Source organism: Carlito syrichta, unplaced genomic scaffold (genome assembly GCF_000164805.1).
Source record: "Carlito syrichta isolate Samal-C Ts95f unplaced genomic scaffold, Tarsius_syrichta-2.0.1 Scaffold308804, whole genome shotgun sequence".
In the NCBI taxonomy this organism is placed as follows: domain Eukaryota; kingdom Metazoa; phylum Chordata; class Mammalia; order Primates; family Tarsiidae; genus Carlito; species Carlito syrichta.
The window spans coordinates 930,105-947,490 of record NW_007252900.1 but is presented as its reverse complement, the minus strand read 5'-3'; the positions used below and the strand labels follow the sequence as shown (position 1 = coordinate 947,490).

Genomic DNA, 17,386 nt, shown 5'->3' with positions numbered 1-17,386 from the left:
AACCCGCGGGCTCAGGCAATCCACTCACCTCAGCCTCCCAAAGGTGCGGGATTACAGGCTGAGCCACCGAGCCCGGCTCTTGGTTGCTTTTTAAATGACTTCAAATCTTATAGCCAGGTCTTCTCTCTCTAACTGAGCTATCAGGTAAGGAAGAGGAGGACCGGTGTCTTTCTTCTGTGGCATCCTTTATGGGGTCAGTTCTTCTCTGGGAACAAATTGGGTCCTCATGGGCATGGTGAAGCCCTTTCCTTTTGTCAAAGCATGAGGTCACAATCATTCCAGGAAGGTGGATTCCACCTGCCTTGCCAGCAAACCCTGAGACATTTCCACTCAAATTCTCAGCCCAGGAGTCTTCTCATCCCCATCCAACTTGCACTTCCCTCCCCCCACCGCCAAGCCAGCTTGCACCAAGAGTTCCTAAATAATAACAGGAGTGTTTACCTTGAAACCATCTCCTCGCCACGTGGCTATACTACTTTCAGCAGGGTTGGGGACTTTGGGCCAACACAGGTCAATCAATTTGCTAACAAGAAATAAGATTTTAAAACAGGAAGTGAGTCCATGAAGCATTTTAAACACACTGTACAGCTGAGTCAGAAGAGCAAGGCTTGGCTAAAGGGAACTGTATGACCTCCTATTAAATAAGGGCAAGCTCAGGCCTCCTGACAGATACTAGGAAAGTGAAGTTATTTTGGCGATGAAATTGCAAGTTATCTATGGGATGTGATGGGAGGAGACTTCTCCCCACACAATGCTCATCCTACCTTCCCTTCTCCCTTGCCCCTGCATCTCCGTGCCCAGCCCTGATGCTGGAAATTGCACCATCCGAGTCATCCCTTTGAGATTTATTCCCTGGGAAGGGTAACATTCTAAGCTATCCACACTTTACTGCAGTGGATCCCAAAGTGTGGTTCCAACCAGCAGCATCAGTATCACCTGAGAACTTGTTAGAAATGCAAATTTTAGGGCTTCACCAAAACCATGGAATCAGAAACCCTTGGGGCAGAACCTGATTCTGACACATGCTAAAGATTAAAATGACTACTTAAGTGTGTAATGTACAAGCATTTGTGCTGGTGACTTGGTTACAGCCGACAGCTGATATCAGAGGTTGACATCATTTGACCATTAACTAAGCACAGCTGCTTGGCAGAGAAGACCCACAAGGGTCGAGTTTGGAAGTTGAGCTCAACCAGGGAAGAACCATCAGGGTAGCATGAGGCTCACTGCAGAGAGAAAGCACAAAACCCCGAAGACAAGTCTCCTTGCCCACTGTGGCCAGGGCAGACAGGGCAAAGGCCCCTGCAGCCAGCCACCCAACACCACACCCCCAACAAGTCACCAGCATATGACTGGCCAGCACTAATTGCACAGGAATACCACTTCCTGCTCTGCCTGAGAGAGGCTTGCAACAAGGCCTCTGATTACTGTCAGGGACCCTCTTAGAAATTGAGAGAAAGGACTTCCTCTGTAACTCTAGTAACAGACAGCAAGTGCAGTGGATAAGGCCTGTGGGCAGCTGGCACTCTCCTGGCCTCAGAAAGGCCTATGCCTGGTACATGAAGCTGGAGGAGATGAAAGTCCTCTGCTTGCTCAGAATTCTGATGAACCTCAGCGTGTGGCCTTTAATACCCCAATAAATATGAATAAATGAACGGACACCCCATTAATGGCAGAGTGCCTTCTCCTGTGAGGCACCCGTGATGGCTTCCACCCCTTTTGTCCCTGATTTTTAAGGAACCCACTAATGCCTACAAACTCACTTGGGTTTTTTGAGACCATATGCCATAGTCAGGACGATGAGAATAAGAAGGCCTCCTCCAACGAGAATATTGATAAAGATAATCTCAAAGATACCTTTGGGAAAAGGAGAACAAAAGTCAGTAGGAAGTTGAGTTCCTTATATTCTACACAAATATCAAAGATTAACCATTTCTTCTAGTAACCGCAGTAACACAATTTTTGATTAGTTTTCTTTCCATTAAATTCGACTTATTTTCCTTTAAAAAAATCTGGGATTTGTGGCTCCCCTTCTAGTAGTCTTTTCCCTGCATGATACTAGATATTATGCTCATCAAGCCCATCCTCCAACTTCATTCATTCAGTGCATATTTATTAAGTACTTACTATTTGCCAAACACTATTTTGAGTAATAAAACAAATAGTAATAAGCAAGAAGCGCAAGATCCCTACTCTTATGGAGCTTACGTTCTGGTAGAAGGATTCAAACAACAAATAACACAGGATGATTTCAGATCAAATAGGGTAATAAAAGAGTAACTAGGGTAAGGTGGAAGGGGAGTTAGCAACTTTAGAGATGAGGGCCAAGGAAGAAGTGAAATTCGGGTTGATCTTAATGAGAAGGAGGCAGTCAAGAAAAAATACGGAGAAAAGCATTTCAGGTGGAAGTAACAGCAGGTGCAATAGCTTTGAAGCAGGAACAAGGTAAGGAACACATGAAGGGGAAGGTCCCCCAAAAACCCAGAAGTTATTTATTAAAAATTATGTATTTATTCTTACATGTTTACACTTCAGTCACATTCAAAATACTTTCCTTTGATGCAATACACCTATCAAGATGCTTTTTCCAGTTTCTGCAAAGCAAAAGAGACCATCAAGAGAGCAGGGTGACAGCCTGAAAGGGAAAAAATATTTGCCAACTGTATATCTGACAAAGGCCTAACATCCAGGATTTACAAGGAACTCAAATGTGCTGAAAGGAAACAAACCAAACAGTTCCATTAAAAAGTAGGCAAAAGACATGAATAGACACTTCTCAGAAGAAGATATACGGGCAGCCAACAGACACATGAAAAAGCACTCAGGCTCACTCATCATCAGAGAAATGCAAATCAAAACCACACTGAGATACCACCTAAACCCAGTAAGAATGGCCATCATTAAAACAAGCAACAACAGATGCTGGAGAGGATGTGGAGAACAGAGAATGCTTTTATAGTGCTGGTGAAAATGCAAACTATTTCAACCTCTATGGAAAATAATGTGGTGATTCCTGAGAGAACTAGAAATTGACCTTCCACATGACCCAGCAATTCCCCTACTGGGAATATATCTGGAGGAACTCAAATCATTCTACAAAAAAGATACCTGCAACACGTGCTTATTGCAGCACTATTCACAATAGCAAAAACATGGAACCAACCATGCTGCCCATCAAAACTGGACTGGATAAAAAAATGTGGTACATATTCACAATGGAATATTACACAGCCCTAAAGAAGGACAAATATATGGACTTCGCAGCAACTTGGATGGATTTGGAGTCAAACATACTCAGTGATCTATCATAAAAACAAAGAACCGAGTACCATATGTTCTCACTCATAAGTGGACCCTGAACATTTACCATAATACTATAAGAAAGGAATAGGCAGTAGCAGGATTCTGCCCGGGTGGGGAGGGAGCACATAATATCAATAAGGGTACCTGATCTCAAACCAGGCAAAGTAGGGACCAAAGAGAGGCCCAAACTTTACCTGTATGATGTCCACTTGTATACCGAATCCTGAATTATACCCCACATTTAAAATAAGACATACATTTATTTTAAAAAGAGTCTTTTTCCACTGTTCAAAACAATTTTTGAATTCATCAATTTTGATGCTTTTTAGAGCTTCTACCATTTTTTGTTTCACCTCTTCCATATTGGCAAAATGTTTTACTTCAAGGGCTTTTCTCATCTGAGGGGAAAAAAGTCGCTCAGGGTGAGATCGGGTGAATAAGGAGGATGGAGTTTTTTGGTCAAAAACTATTGAACACGCAGCACAGTATGGGCAGATGCGCTTGTAAATCACTCAGCATGAAAGGGGCAAATGCATTGAAAGAATCTTCAGAAAGAAAAAAAAATTCTCTGAAGCCGAATGCAGCCTCTCATAACAACGCCAGCTTGTACACTGATGCTGATGGGTACCCAGAATGGTGGAAACCCGCAGTACAAGGGACCCACGCTCCAGAAGATCATTCCAGGTTTTTTGGAGGTCTCACTTTGTAAGTAAAGGCAGAAAGTGATAGGAAATAAAGTCAGTGAGGGACAGATGATGAAGCACTCTGAAAGCTATAGGAAAGAGTTTGAATTCTATTTCAAATACAGTGGAAGTCATTGTGTGTTTTACTCAGGGGATCCAGGGTTGGAAACTGCCCTGCTTCATGGAGAATGGACTGTAGACAATCAAAGATAGAGCAGATGACTGTAATCTATAGACCAGGCTAGGAAACTTCTAGGCTCCTAAGCAGAATTGTGCCTTCATTTGACCCTTGGAGAAAATTCCACAAGCAGATGCAATTTGGGCCTAGTGTTGTGAAAATACAACAGGATTTTACAAGATTCTAAACAGCAATATCAAAAAAGAGTTCCAAGAAGGCAATGTTAGTCCATGAAACAGAACATGTTACTCTGTTAAAAACACATGCTTTACTCACATTTTCCAGGGTCATAATGCTATTTCATTCTTTAAAAATGTGCTGATTAAAGGCTTTCAAGAACATTTCAAGCAGGCAATTTTTAGCGTGTATCAGTTATTGCAAAATTTGGTTACGTTCCCTTATTTTTTAATCTAAAATGTTGTTCATTCCTTAAAACAGCTTTAGCATGAACTTAAAAATCAAATCTCTGCCACTCAAGGACTTGGTAAAGTTAATATATTTTTCTGTTTCTCCCATTCTCCCTTTTTCTTTCTGCTTCATCTCCCTCCTCATTTTATCTTCCTCCCCTCTTGAATATCTCCCTTAATCAGTTATCATATGAAGCCATATTACATTTTACATTATTTTTTGTATCTACTAAATTTTTCTTGCTCCCTATTTTTAATGTAAAAACTGTTAAGATGAGCATATCGCATGTCTTTTTGCTAAAAGACAAAACAAAAAAAAAAACTCCACAAATGATGAGGTTAAGCCCCTTCCTATGAATCAGTGGTCCTTGGCCAACCAAGGTTGTCCTTCTAAGGTCCTATTGTACAGTGATATCTAATATGCAGACACTGGTGACTGTGAACTCAGAGGCAACTTTTAGACAAGAACTGGTTTGGTGTTGGACAGAAGACAGCATTAACTTGATACCTCCACCTCAAGATGATTTGGTACAGTCCATGAGGAAGGAGCAAAATGACCAGTCTTTTCTAATTCAGCTCTCAATTCGCCTGCTCTCTCCCTCCTGTCTCCTCAACTATATGACTTTCAGGAGGGTCAGTGAGCCAGAGAGTAGGATGGTTTTGCTCACCTAGATACTGCCCTTTCATTTTGCTTCCCCTTGCCTTTGGTAAACATCATTTCTCACTGACCTAAAGTACCCAGAGCTTGAAAGAAATACTCACTGATTGACAATGTCTTAAAATTTATCCTGGTCCCGTTGGTTCCTCCAACACTGGTGCTGGCCATGACCTGAACAGTGTAAGAGGTCTTTCGTGTCAGTGACTCCAGGCCATACTGCAGGGTGGTGGAGTTGACTGTCTTGGCTAAAGGGAAAATATAGAAATTAAACACCACCACCAAGCTGGACTGAAAATTGTGTTTTAGTAGCACCAAAATAAGAGTGTTCGAACCTGTACTTCCAAGTTTGGCCATCTCATATTTTAACCCCTTTCCATGTCCTGCTTAAAATCAGCCTTTCAAGGTGGATCAATTACTAAATATAAGAGCTAAAATTATTAAAACTCTTAGAAGACAACACAGGGCAATCTTCATGACCTTGAATTTCACAATGGTTTCTTTTTTTGTTTGTTTTTGAATCAGTCTCACTCTGTCACCCAGGCTGGAGGGCAGTGGCAAGCTCATAGCCACTGCAGCCTCAATCTGCTGAGCTCAGGCAATCCTTTTGCCTCAGCCTTCCAAGTATATAGAACTATAGGCCATCATGCGCCATCATGCCTGGCTAATTGTTTTTGGTTTATTGTAGAGAAGAGGTCTCACCAAGTTGCCCAGGTGGGTCTCGAACTCATGGGCTCAGGCAATCTTCTCACCTAGGACTCCCAAAATGCTGGGATCATAGGCGTGAGCCACCGTGCCTGGCCCTCACAATGTTTTCTTAAATATAGGATGCCAAAAGCATAAGCAGCAAAAGAAAAAATAGATTAAGCTGGACTTCACTAAAATTAAAAGCTTTTGTGCATCAAAAGATAAGAGAGTGAAAAGACAACCCACAGACTGGGAGAAAATATTTACGAATCATATATCTAGTAAGGAACTTATATGTAGACTACACAAAGAACTTTCAGAACTCAGCAACAAAAAGAAAGACAACCCAATTTAAACATAGGCAAAGAGATTTAAAAGACATTTCTCCAAAGAAGATACATGAGTGCCCAACAGCTCCTTGAAAAGATACTCAACATCATTAGTCATTAGGGAGATCCAGATCAATGAGATATCACTTCCCACTACTTGGAAAGTCATAATAATTTTTTAAACGAAAAATAACAAGTGCTGACAAGAATGTAGAGTAATTAAAACCCTCATACATTGCTGGCGAGAATACAAAATGGTGTTCTCACTGCAGAAAACAGCTTTCAGTTCTTCAATAAGTTACACTAGAATTACCATGTGATCCAGCAACACCACTTCTAGCTATATATCCAAAAGAGTGGAAAGCGTGAACGCAAGCAGACATTTATATACCAGTGTTCATACCAGCACTATTCATAGTAGTCTGAAGGCTGGAACTACCCAAATATTCATCAACTGGTGAATGGATAAACAAAATATGGAACATTCACATAATGGAATATCATTCAGTCACAATAAGGAATAAGTACTAATTCCTGTGATGACATGGCTGAACCCTGAAAACATGAAGCTAAGTGAAAGAAGCTGATCAGAAAGGTCATGTACTGCATCATTCTATTTATAGGAAATATCCAGAACAGGCAATCGCTAGAGACACAAAGCAGTGGTGGTTGCCAGGGACCCTGGCAGAGGAGAATGGGAATGACTCATTAATGGGTACAGGGCTTCTATTTGGAGTAGAGAAAAGTTCTGCAAATAGATAGTGGTGACGGTTGTACAACATTGTAAATGCTCTTAAAGCTACTAAACTGTACACTTTCAAATGTTTGAGATAGTAAATTTTATTATGTGCATTTTACCATAAGAAAATAAATTTTAGCCTAAACAGGAATCCAAGCCTAGCCCAGAATTTAGGATGTCAGGAGATACTGTAGACTTGAGAAGAAAAGGCATGAGTTGACAGGGGCCATAGATGTCACAGTCACAGGGTCTGTTCCCCTCCTCTCTTCAAGCAAGGATATCCCTCCTGGGAATCATGGCTGGGGAACTCCTGGGAGGGTCATTTGGGTGCTGACCAGCACTAATTATACAGCTCCTCCCATTGGTACAGAACTCTCAGGTACTGTCATTTCTCTCTCATTTAAACGAAAAAAAAAAACCCTCAAAAGGTGGGTGCTCTTGGCTCCATTTTCAGAAGAACTCAAAGAATTTAAGTGATTCATGCTAGGTTGCAGGTAGCAACAATGGGAGTCACTCCTCCCACAGGTCTATCTAAAGCATCTATGTGGGGTTTTGGGGTTTTGGGGTTTTTTTCCACTTGGCTATGGGCATGCTTACAGAATTCTTTTCCATCTTCATCTTGGTAAAATATGGTGTAGTTCCTGATGAAACCATTTCTCTGACTCTTGGGAATCTCTTCCCATACAATTGTGACCATCTGCACACCAATGCTGTCTACCTTGGTCACAGGACCTCTTGATGGAACTGGAAAAGACAGGGAGATAAATGATAAACACTGAATCACATCCCAGAAGATCCTTCCCCTACAAAGGCTCTGACCGGGACTCAAACCAAAACCACAGTGCCGGTGATAGGAGGTGAGTAGGGAATAGACAAAACAATGGCTTTCTGGAGTCAGCCATTTTAAACAAGAAGCAAAGTGGCATCAAAGACCAGGAAAAAAAGGACTTTCTTACAGACTCTTCCTTATAATTTGCTAGGCATCCAGTTTCTCCATTCATATCTGTAAAGTGTACCATTATTAAATAGTTGAAGAACATGCCTCCTAAGGTTACCTTTGAGTGGCCGGAGATATTCTCCAATGTTTCATCTGCAAAATGTGATCTTCCAAAAAGGTAAAATAAATAAATAAATAAAGTCCAAGCATTTCACCATTAAAGCCCTTGCTTATTGCCATATAATTAAAATAATTTTTTAACATCCCTAACTTCTGATGAACTCCGTAGGCAGTCTGAGTTGGTCTTAATTAAATGTTATTTCTGACTGCAGCTCTATTTGCACTAAGTTTCTTTGTGACTTGGGACAAATTATTTCACCTCTCTGAGCCTCAATTTTCCATTTGTGAAATGAGGAGACTGGACTTGATGATCTGTAATGTCTAGCCCAGCTTTGAAACTCGTCACATCTATAACCCGGCCCCCATCGTGTCCAACATAAATAGCTCGATGCAAGATGAAGACGCAGCACAAATGGGCCCTAAGAAAGCTGGAGTAAGCTACAGGCATTCACAGTCATATCTCAAGGTTGGACAGGTCCCAGTGTGTCCTTTCCCCCAGGGTCCTTGTCCATACATACCATCTTCTTTGACATAAGCCTGGATGGAATGAGGCTCACCCACTTGGTCTCCCAATATTGGATACACAGAGATGTTATAGCACCAGAAAGGTTTTAATTTCTCTGCAAAAAATAAATAAATAAAATAAGCATAAGTGCAGAGCATAGTAGAATGGAAGGAATGCTAGCTAAGAGTTATGGCCTAAAACTTATGAATGATATTCCATTTCTCTAGTTTTCACATCTGGAAAATAAGGTTTGTTTGGGTGGTCTATTTCTATTCTAAGATTTTCTAATTAATTCTTAGAACTGAACCCTGTGCCACTGTGACAAAATTACAGAGTCATCCAAGAAGGGAGAAGTAAGAGATCCAGTCTGGGCTAGGCATGGTGGCTCAACTTGTAATCTCAGCACTTTGGGAGGCCAAGGTGGGAGGATTGCTTGAGCCTAGAAGTTTGAGACCAACCTGGGCAACATAGCAAGAACTGGTCTCAAAATAAATGAAATGAAATGAAAAGAAACGAAATTTTAAAGAGATCCAACCCCTTCTCCATCATGGATTTTATCCTATGATTTGGGAGCACTGAAGAACAAAATTTAACCCTCAGTCCACAACATATCACCCTGGAGAACCCAAACACCATGAATCCTAGCTCCTCTACTTGCCTGCATTCCTTTTAATTATACGTAATGTGGATGCTATTAAGCATTAAGAAATAGATGGAGTGATAGGATTAAAGGGGTAATGCCTCATTCATGTATCTAATGTAGGGCAGGGACTTTCTTGAAAAGTAGGCCGTTCCTTACATCAATCACCTGGGGAAGGGGCTCAGCTCTTAAACAGGCAACCAGACGGAAGGGAGCATCCTAGGTAGGACTGATGGGACCCACACTGGTGTCATCCACAGGACGACCAGGATATCTGGGAAGGGTTTGCTGATGGTGGGTGTTAAGATGGTGTTTTCCACCTGGAGACAGACCAGGTACTAGGTCTAATGGATACCCACAGCTTTCTGTGCCAGCCTTGCCAGAGAAATGCCAAGAAGCGGGTCACTTCACTAAGTTTGCATGAACTTGTCAAGTGATATTTAACCACATTTACAGCTTTGAAGTCAAAGTTAAAGACTAAAACTGATGAATATGAAACGGAAAGGAACTTGTGGGTTCCACACTGGCTACCTTGCTGGATTGTCCAGTTCCTGGCCCGAGACACAGATTCCCAGGAAAGGGTGGAAGGCTCTGAGTCCATGTCTGGAAACCACTCAACCATCCATGCATCCACCACTGGAGTGGAGCTTTGCCACTCCACCACCAGCTGGTCCTGAGTACGGCAGGCCTGCATGCCCTGAATGCACTGAAATGCTGAAAGGAGAGAAAAGGACTGTTTCACAGCTACCCGATTCATTCCCAAAGCACACACTGGCACTCATTCATTGCCTAACCTATAAAACAAGGTCAAAGTTCAGGATCTTCACTGCAGCCTCCTCTGATGGTGCTATTTTCACCCTTTTTATTGTATCCTTTTTTCCTCACACAACAATGTTGGTGATGTAGTGCCTCCTTAATTTTCCCTTACCCCCCCAAATTGATCTGTTTCCAGAAAAAGATGTCACTACAGAAGTGATGGCTAAAAAAACTTACCTTCCACAGATGTTTCTGCAAGTCAAAAGAAAAGCAAGGCTGAGACAAAGAATCTCCAAAGGTAGAATTTCAGGCACCAGTAATTGTGTGTCTGGGAAACTGGGAGATGGTGACCCTAAAATCTTTTGAGAGAGATGACTTCACGCTTTAACTATATAGGTTGGCCCTAGACAAACTGGATATGAATTCCGATCCTCAAGGCAGCAAGAACTGTGTTTGAACCAGCAAGATAAAGACACACCCATCCAAAGCACCTAGATATAGATCAATATGTAAATGGGAACATTTTCTGCATGACTGGCAGAAAACTTATCTCTGGAAACAGGCCATAAGGATTCCTTCAATAGGAAAGTTGAGTGCATAGTTTCAAATTCAGTAACTGGGATTCAATCAGAATCAGAGAGAGATCTTACTAAAAATGTTTTAGACGGATGCAGTGGCTCACACCTGTGATCCCAGCACATTGGGAGGTGGAGGCGAGAGGACTGCCTGAGCCCACAGGTTTGAAACCAGCCTGAACAACATGGCAAGACCCTGTCTCTACAATAAATAAAAAAAATTAGCCGGGCATGGTGGTGCACACCTGTAGTTCCAGCTACTTGGAAGGCTGAGGTGGAAGGATCACCTTAGTACAGCAGGTCAAGGCTGTGAGCGTGCCACTGCACTCCAGCCTGGGTGACAGAGTGAGACTCTAATGCAAAAGCAAAAAATGTTCTACACACACAGAAAAGCAAACTATTTGGAGATGCAGTGAGGCAGGCAAAGCTGGCGGGGCTCAGAAATTTCAAAGGGGTGGTTTTCCCCTCTCACCTACTCCTCACCACCACAGCACACTCAGCCTTCAAAACTGGAATCCAGCTGGGTGTGGTGGCTCATGACCGGAATCCCAGCACTTTGGGAGGCCAAGGCGGGAGGAATGCTTGAGCCCAGGAGTTTGAGACCAGCCTGGACAATATAGCCAGATCTCGTCTCTACAAACATAAAGAATAAATAAATTAGCCAGGTATGGTGGCATGCACCTATAGTCCCAGCTCTTCAGGAGGCCGAGGTGAGAGGTTCACCTGAGCCCAGGAGATCAAGGCTGCAGTGAGCCGTGATCATGCTGCTGCTCTCCAGCTTGGGTGACAGAGTAAGACCTGTGTCAAAAACAAAAACAAACACTGGAATCCACAGGAAGTATGTTTCAGTGAACATCAAAGATAGTCCTAGATGAGGGCACAGGAGCGTCCCACAAAAAAAAAAACCCAAAAAGCCTTTCAAAACTAGAAGCCTAGGCCAAATGTAGGAAATTGGGAACTGGGGTCTTGCACCCTACTATTCCTTGGCAACAAGCTCCAGCAGGCTGTTTTGTGTATTTAGGAGTCTCATTTTTATAACCCAAGTTTATGTATCCTTTCCCCAAACTGGCCCCTTCTGAGACACTCAGCTGCTAGTCCTAGAAGCAATGACAGGTGATTTGTCAACATGAAAAGGCAGCTCTGAGAAAGAGTAACTGAGGCATGAGGGAAATGCAAAGCCAGAGAAGAAGCTGGGGCCAGGGCGAGAAGTATGGAACCTGGATAGCAATCCCAACCTATCCTAGGGCTCCAACTTTCTCCTCCCTGCCTCGCCAGGCTCACACCCCAAAGCGTCCCAGCCAGTCTGGGCTGAGAGTCATTGCTGGAGCATATGAAGCTGACCTAGACTCCTTCGGCAGCCACTGTGGGTGTCCACCCAGACCATCCCAGACTCCTCACTGCATGTGTTTTGCTTGGTTGGGATAACTTAAGAGATGTCACACTCCAGAGTCCCCCTGCAGGATCTGGTGGGAACCACCTGCCCAGGACTTTTATTTCAGATTGCATCTGTTATGCGTTGAATTGTGCCTCCTTAAAAAGATATCCTCAGTACCAGAGAATGTGACCATAGTTGTAAACAGAGCCACTACAGATGAAATTAGTTAAGACAGTGGACCCTTAACTCAACATGCCTGGTGTCCTTACAGGAAAAGAGGAATTTGGACCCAGAAACAGAGACACACAGGTAGCTGGCCATGTGGAGACCCAGGCAGAGACCGGAGTTATTGGAGCAACCACAAGCCACAGAAGATCTAGAGACTAGAAGAAGTAAGGAAGCCTCCTCCCCTAGAGACATTAAAGGGAGTTTGGCTCAGCCAACACCTTGATTTTGGACATCTACCCTCCAAACCCATAAGACGATAAATTTCGGTTGTTTTAAGCCACCCAGTTTGTGGTATTTTGTTACAACAACCCTAGGAAAATAAAACAGCACCTTTGTTGCAGGCTCCACCCCTTTCCTGGCCAGCTTCCTGAGCTTCCTTTTCTGGTTTCTCTGGAGGCACTTTTTTTTTTTTGAGTTGGAGTCTCACTCTATTGCCCAGACTGGAGTGTAGTGGCCGCTCCCGGTCACCGCAGCCTCGACCTGCTGGGCTCCGGAGATCCTTCTGCCTCAGCCTTCCAAGTAGCTGGAATTACAGGCATGTGCTACCATGCCCGGCTGATTTTTTTGATTTATTGTAGAGATGAGGTCTCGCTGCCCAGGCGGGTCTCGAACCCACGGGCTCAGGCAATCCACTCACCTCAGCCTCCCAAAGGCGCGGGATTACAGGCTGAGCCACCGAGCCTGGCTTGGAAGCCATTTTTAAATAAATGACTTGGCCATAACTCCTGACCTGAAGGCTGTGGATGTTGGTTCCTTACTCCACATTCCTTCTTCTCTGAGGAGCGGGAGGAGCTGGGGTCTAAAGTGCCAAATGTGCTGCAGAGGGAAATGACCCCATGCAAAGGGCTATAGAAATGGTCCTGTGAAGCCATGAGTCAGCCTTAAAAGGGGAAAGCTCAACAACGTCAAGAGGGCTGAAAGAGAAGCTTCTAAGTCATCACTCTACTGAGTATACATTAATTGCTGGGCTCTTCCATCATCCAACAAGAACTTTTTGAGCAAGTACTCCAAACACATCATATGCCCAGGTATGGTAGGAAACCTAGCTCCCACCTTGGGAAAAAGGGATGAGGCTCTGACTTGGAAGACCATAATTTCTTGTGAGTCACATGAAGACGATCACTCTGGGTCTCAGGTGCTGGTGGTGCTTCCGCCTTTGTTTGTTTGTTTGTTTTCAGATACAAGTTCTTACTCCGTCAACCAGGCTAGAGTGCAGTGGTATGACCATAGCTCACGGCAGCCTGTACATCTGGCTAACTCTTCTGCTCATTACAGAGTTGGGGGAGGTCTCACCATGTTGCCCAGGCTGGTCTCGAACTCTTAACCTCAAGCCATCTTGTGGCCTCAGCCTCCCAAAGTGCTGAGATTACGGGCGTGAGCTACCATGCCAAGCCAGTGCTGCTTCTTTTGCCAGCCATCCTTGCCCAACCCAAACTCTATCCTGATTTGGACTCAGCCTTTTTCTTGGGTTTCCCACCACACAGTGACTGTGCTTTTCTATTCCCGGCCTCATACTACTCCACAGCTATCTGCTGGCTAAGATCTCACAGAACTCAGGGAACATCTACTCTTTATTCTAAAGATGGAAATGTGGACGCCCACAGAAGGTAATAACCAGCTCAGCATCACAATATCTGTGACCAAAATTCCAAGTCACTTTATCAATGCCAAGCCTAAGATTCTAGATAAAGTATATAATACAAGTTTAGAGTCATGCAGACCTGAACTGGAATCCCACCTGAGGGACTTTGGGCCATGACTAAGCTTTCCTGAATCTTCTCATCATCTCTGAAATAGATCTAATAGCATCTACCTCCTGGGTCATTTCAAGGCTAAAATGGGATAACCTATGTCATCCCAGCACAATATCTGATCCATACTCAAAGGCAATATATAATAACTACACTTAATAATAATTATACTTATAAAATTATTATCATTACAACTATTCTTCAGTGGTTTCCTCTTTATTGAACAAAATTTTGTACAACATTACTTTCTCATATGTCTGGGACAGAGTTCTGTAAGCTTTCTCTGTAGAGAGCCAGATACAAAATGTTTCAGGCTTTGTGGGCAACATGTTCTCTGTCACAACTACTCAACTCTACCAATGTTGCACAAAAGAAGCCATAGGCAATAGGTAAACAAAAACATGTGTCTGTGTTCCTGTAAAACTTTATTTATAAACTCTGACATCAGACCAGATTTGGTCCACCAGCTGTCGTTGGCCAATACCAACTCTAGAACCATTATAATTGATGATCCCACTGATGCTTCTGACACAAAGGCAGAAAAAAACCAAGTGAATTTAGCACAATTTTTGTTGAAGTAAAAACACTTTTATAGTATTTTTAAAGGTGGCAATCCATGTTTAATGGAAATTTAATCAATCACAAATTTTATTAAGAATGACAATGGGGCAACCCTCTTGGGTCCCCTCCCACACTGGGAACTTTTCTGCCCTTTCAATAAATCCTACTTTCTCAAAAAAAAATGACAATAGTAATAATTAGCACTAGACAAAGCATTTTTACATACATAATCTCATTTAATCCTTACAACAGCTCTGTGAGGTAGCCTCTCTGAGGTAGGTATTATTTTATAATGGCTCCATTTTACAAATAGCTAAAGTTTAGAAAGGTTAGGCAATTTGCCCATGGTTAATGAATCTATTGGAAGAGCAAAGAGTTGAACCAGGCGTTGCTGGTCTCCAAAGCCCATGCTTGTATTTCCTACTCCTTACTGGCTCCCATTCTGGGGCCATAACGAGAAACTGAAATTACTACTCAGCAGCGCCTCTGCAAACAAATAATGTGCATCCCAATGACACATGCATTTGCCAGAAACTTCATCACTAGGGAATTGGGTAGACAAGAACTAGGATGTTGGGAAATAAGGACTATGGGGACTACTATTAAATACTAACATAATATCGGCTGTAGCTCAAAATACAAAAATATGAATATCTAGGAGTGCTAAAATGAGGGAAGAAGTGAGTTCAGTTTAAGGAGAAGAGAAGGAAGAGAGCACAGGCAGAGAAGTCTACAGATGGTGTGCAAATGTCTGAGCCAATGGAGGGCCAAGCAAATAGAGACAGAGAACTGGAGAGAACATTCCTAACCATGATGTGTTTCGACCAACAGTTACTGAGTGCATGCTATTTTAGGTGTTGGAAATTAGGTTAAAAAAGAAAAGAAATACAGACAGAAACCCCTGCTTTTTTGGAACTTGCATCCTATTGAAGGAGAAAAAGGTAATAAAATAAATGAGAAAATATACAGAAGGAAGGATAGTACTAAGTTTGATAGAGAAAAATAAAGCAGAGAAGAGGAAATTTCTTGCCTAAAGTTATTTGAATGAGAATCAAAGAAGCTATTTATTCCAACACAGGATATAAAATATGAGTTTGCCTGGGAGCAGTAATATGTTAAAAACTACCTTTAACCAAAATGAGCAATTTATTGGCAAGTACAAACATTAGAATTTTTCCTTAGTCGTCAAATGGAAGGGGAAAAGGAAGAAAACAGGAAAGTAAGCCAAGACTGGGGACACAGTGAACACCCATCTGTGGGGGGGAAAGTTTAAGGGAGGCTTTGGTCACTGAGGACAAATGTGACAAATAAGACAGTTTTATACGGCTCAACCCAGCTTACATTCACTGAGACCAGAACAAACAAAAGCTGCATGTAGAACTTCTAGGCCTATGATTTTGTATTAGGTAATTCACAAAGTCTCCAATTTTTAGGAGGCTTTGCTCCGAGGGAACTTTAGTTCAAGTGGCTTCTTATTTACCAGCAGATTCTGATTTCTTCACTACCACCTAAAAGTCCCCACTCCATTTTCACTTTGACTCAAGAGAAACAGCTACCCTTGACTAATTGGATGAGACCAGACATCTAAGTAAGCAATCAACACTCAACTCACACTTTTCATGAATAGCTGGAATCCTCAGGGTGGCTGCTGGAGACTTCCCAAGAGAATTATAAGAAATCACAGACACACAATAGGTCTCATCTCCCAGATTCAGTTCAATCTGCTGGTTAGTTGTGGTAATTATCTCTGTGAAGTTAGTGTTGTTTTCTGGAAAGTACCGTATGTTATAGCCAAGTGTTTTCTCCAGGACTGGAGCTCCTCTTGCCTTCTGAATCCAAAGGAAACAAAATTTATTGCTAACATCGGAAAAAAAAAAGATACTGAGACAGTAATCAGTGGTGGGGGTGGGGGTTATTTTAACTATCAGATACTAAACCACAATCAGGTAATTTCCCAGCCAGGGAAGCATAACATACCCTGGGCTGTGATGTTAACCCTTCAAGTGCCAGAAAAGGGAATTCACTAAATGGTCCCTTAATGTCAATCCTTAACATAAGTCTAACTCCATTAGGCTAGACTAGGAGAATGCCCAAGCCAATGTAAGCAAGTCATCTACATTTTCTTCCGACTGTGTCTCACTTCATCCCACATGTGTAGAGAGATAAAGGCTAAAAAGTCGAGGCATTTCCTCTGAGCCCATTCCAAGTCTGGTCTGGCCCTGGGTCATCTCTTGCCCAGAGCATTCATGGTTTGGAGACTATCCTACACCCACGTCTTTTATCTCCACGCCTCCCAATCTGAAGAGGGAGTCGGCTTCCCTGGACCAGGCACCCAAGTCAGGCATCCCTGTTAAGAAGAATAAAACACCCAGGACTGCCACTCCCAGTCCTAACCCCCTGGTGAAAAGCTTCAGGAGAAACCCTGGGGGCTTGAAGCCAAATTTTCAGCTGAAAATTGAACTTGGATCCACTAACCAGATGTTGCTCCTGGATGTCAGCACACTGAGTATTTCTGGGGCTTCCCAGTTATTCACTTTCTGTTGCTGATGACACACATAGATGGAGCAGAACGACTGAGCTAAGGTCAGACAGGACATTAGCCGTCACTTCGTCCCATTGCTGACTGTGGCATAAAATGTCAGCTAGAATCTCCCTAGTGACGGGGCATTTTATCTCTCAAGACAATTCATTCTCTTTCTTTTTACCCATTCTCTTTTATAAATAGCAGTTTTATTGAGATATCATTCACATTTTTAAAAATTCACTACAGTCGGTGGCTCAGCCTGTAATCCCACGCTTTGGGAGGCTGAGGTGAGTGCATTGCCGGAGCCCACGGGTTCAAGACCCGCCTGGGCAACTTGGCGAGACCTCATCTCTACAATAAATCAAAAATTAGGCGGGCCTGGTAGCGCGCGCCTGTAATTCCAGCTACTTGGAAGGCTGAGGCGGAAGGATCG

The 17,386-nt window shown here is 42.8% G+C and overlaps 1 protein-coding gene across 1 annotated transcript in view; it reads right to left on the bottom strand.

Moving 5' to 3' along the window:
* IL31RA (interleukin 31 receptor A) overlaps nt 1-17,386 on the bottom strand; it is a 40,210-nt gene that overhangs the window by 2,447 nt on the left and 20,377 nt on the right. The window contains 7 exon segments of the mRNA XM_021716397.1: nt 442-523; nt 1,764-1,857; nt 5,334-5,474; nt 7,579-7,725; nt 8,557-8,658; nt 9,715-9,897; nt 16,042-16,258. Of these exon segments, the coding sequence (XP_021572072.1) occupies nt 442-523; nt 1,764-1,857; nt 5,334-5,474; nt 7,579-7,725; nt 8,557-8,658; nt 9,715-9,897; nt 16,042-16,258 (966 nt within the window).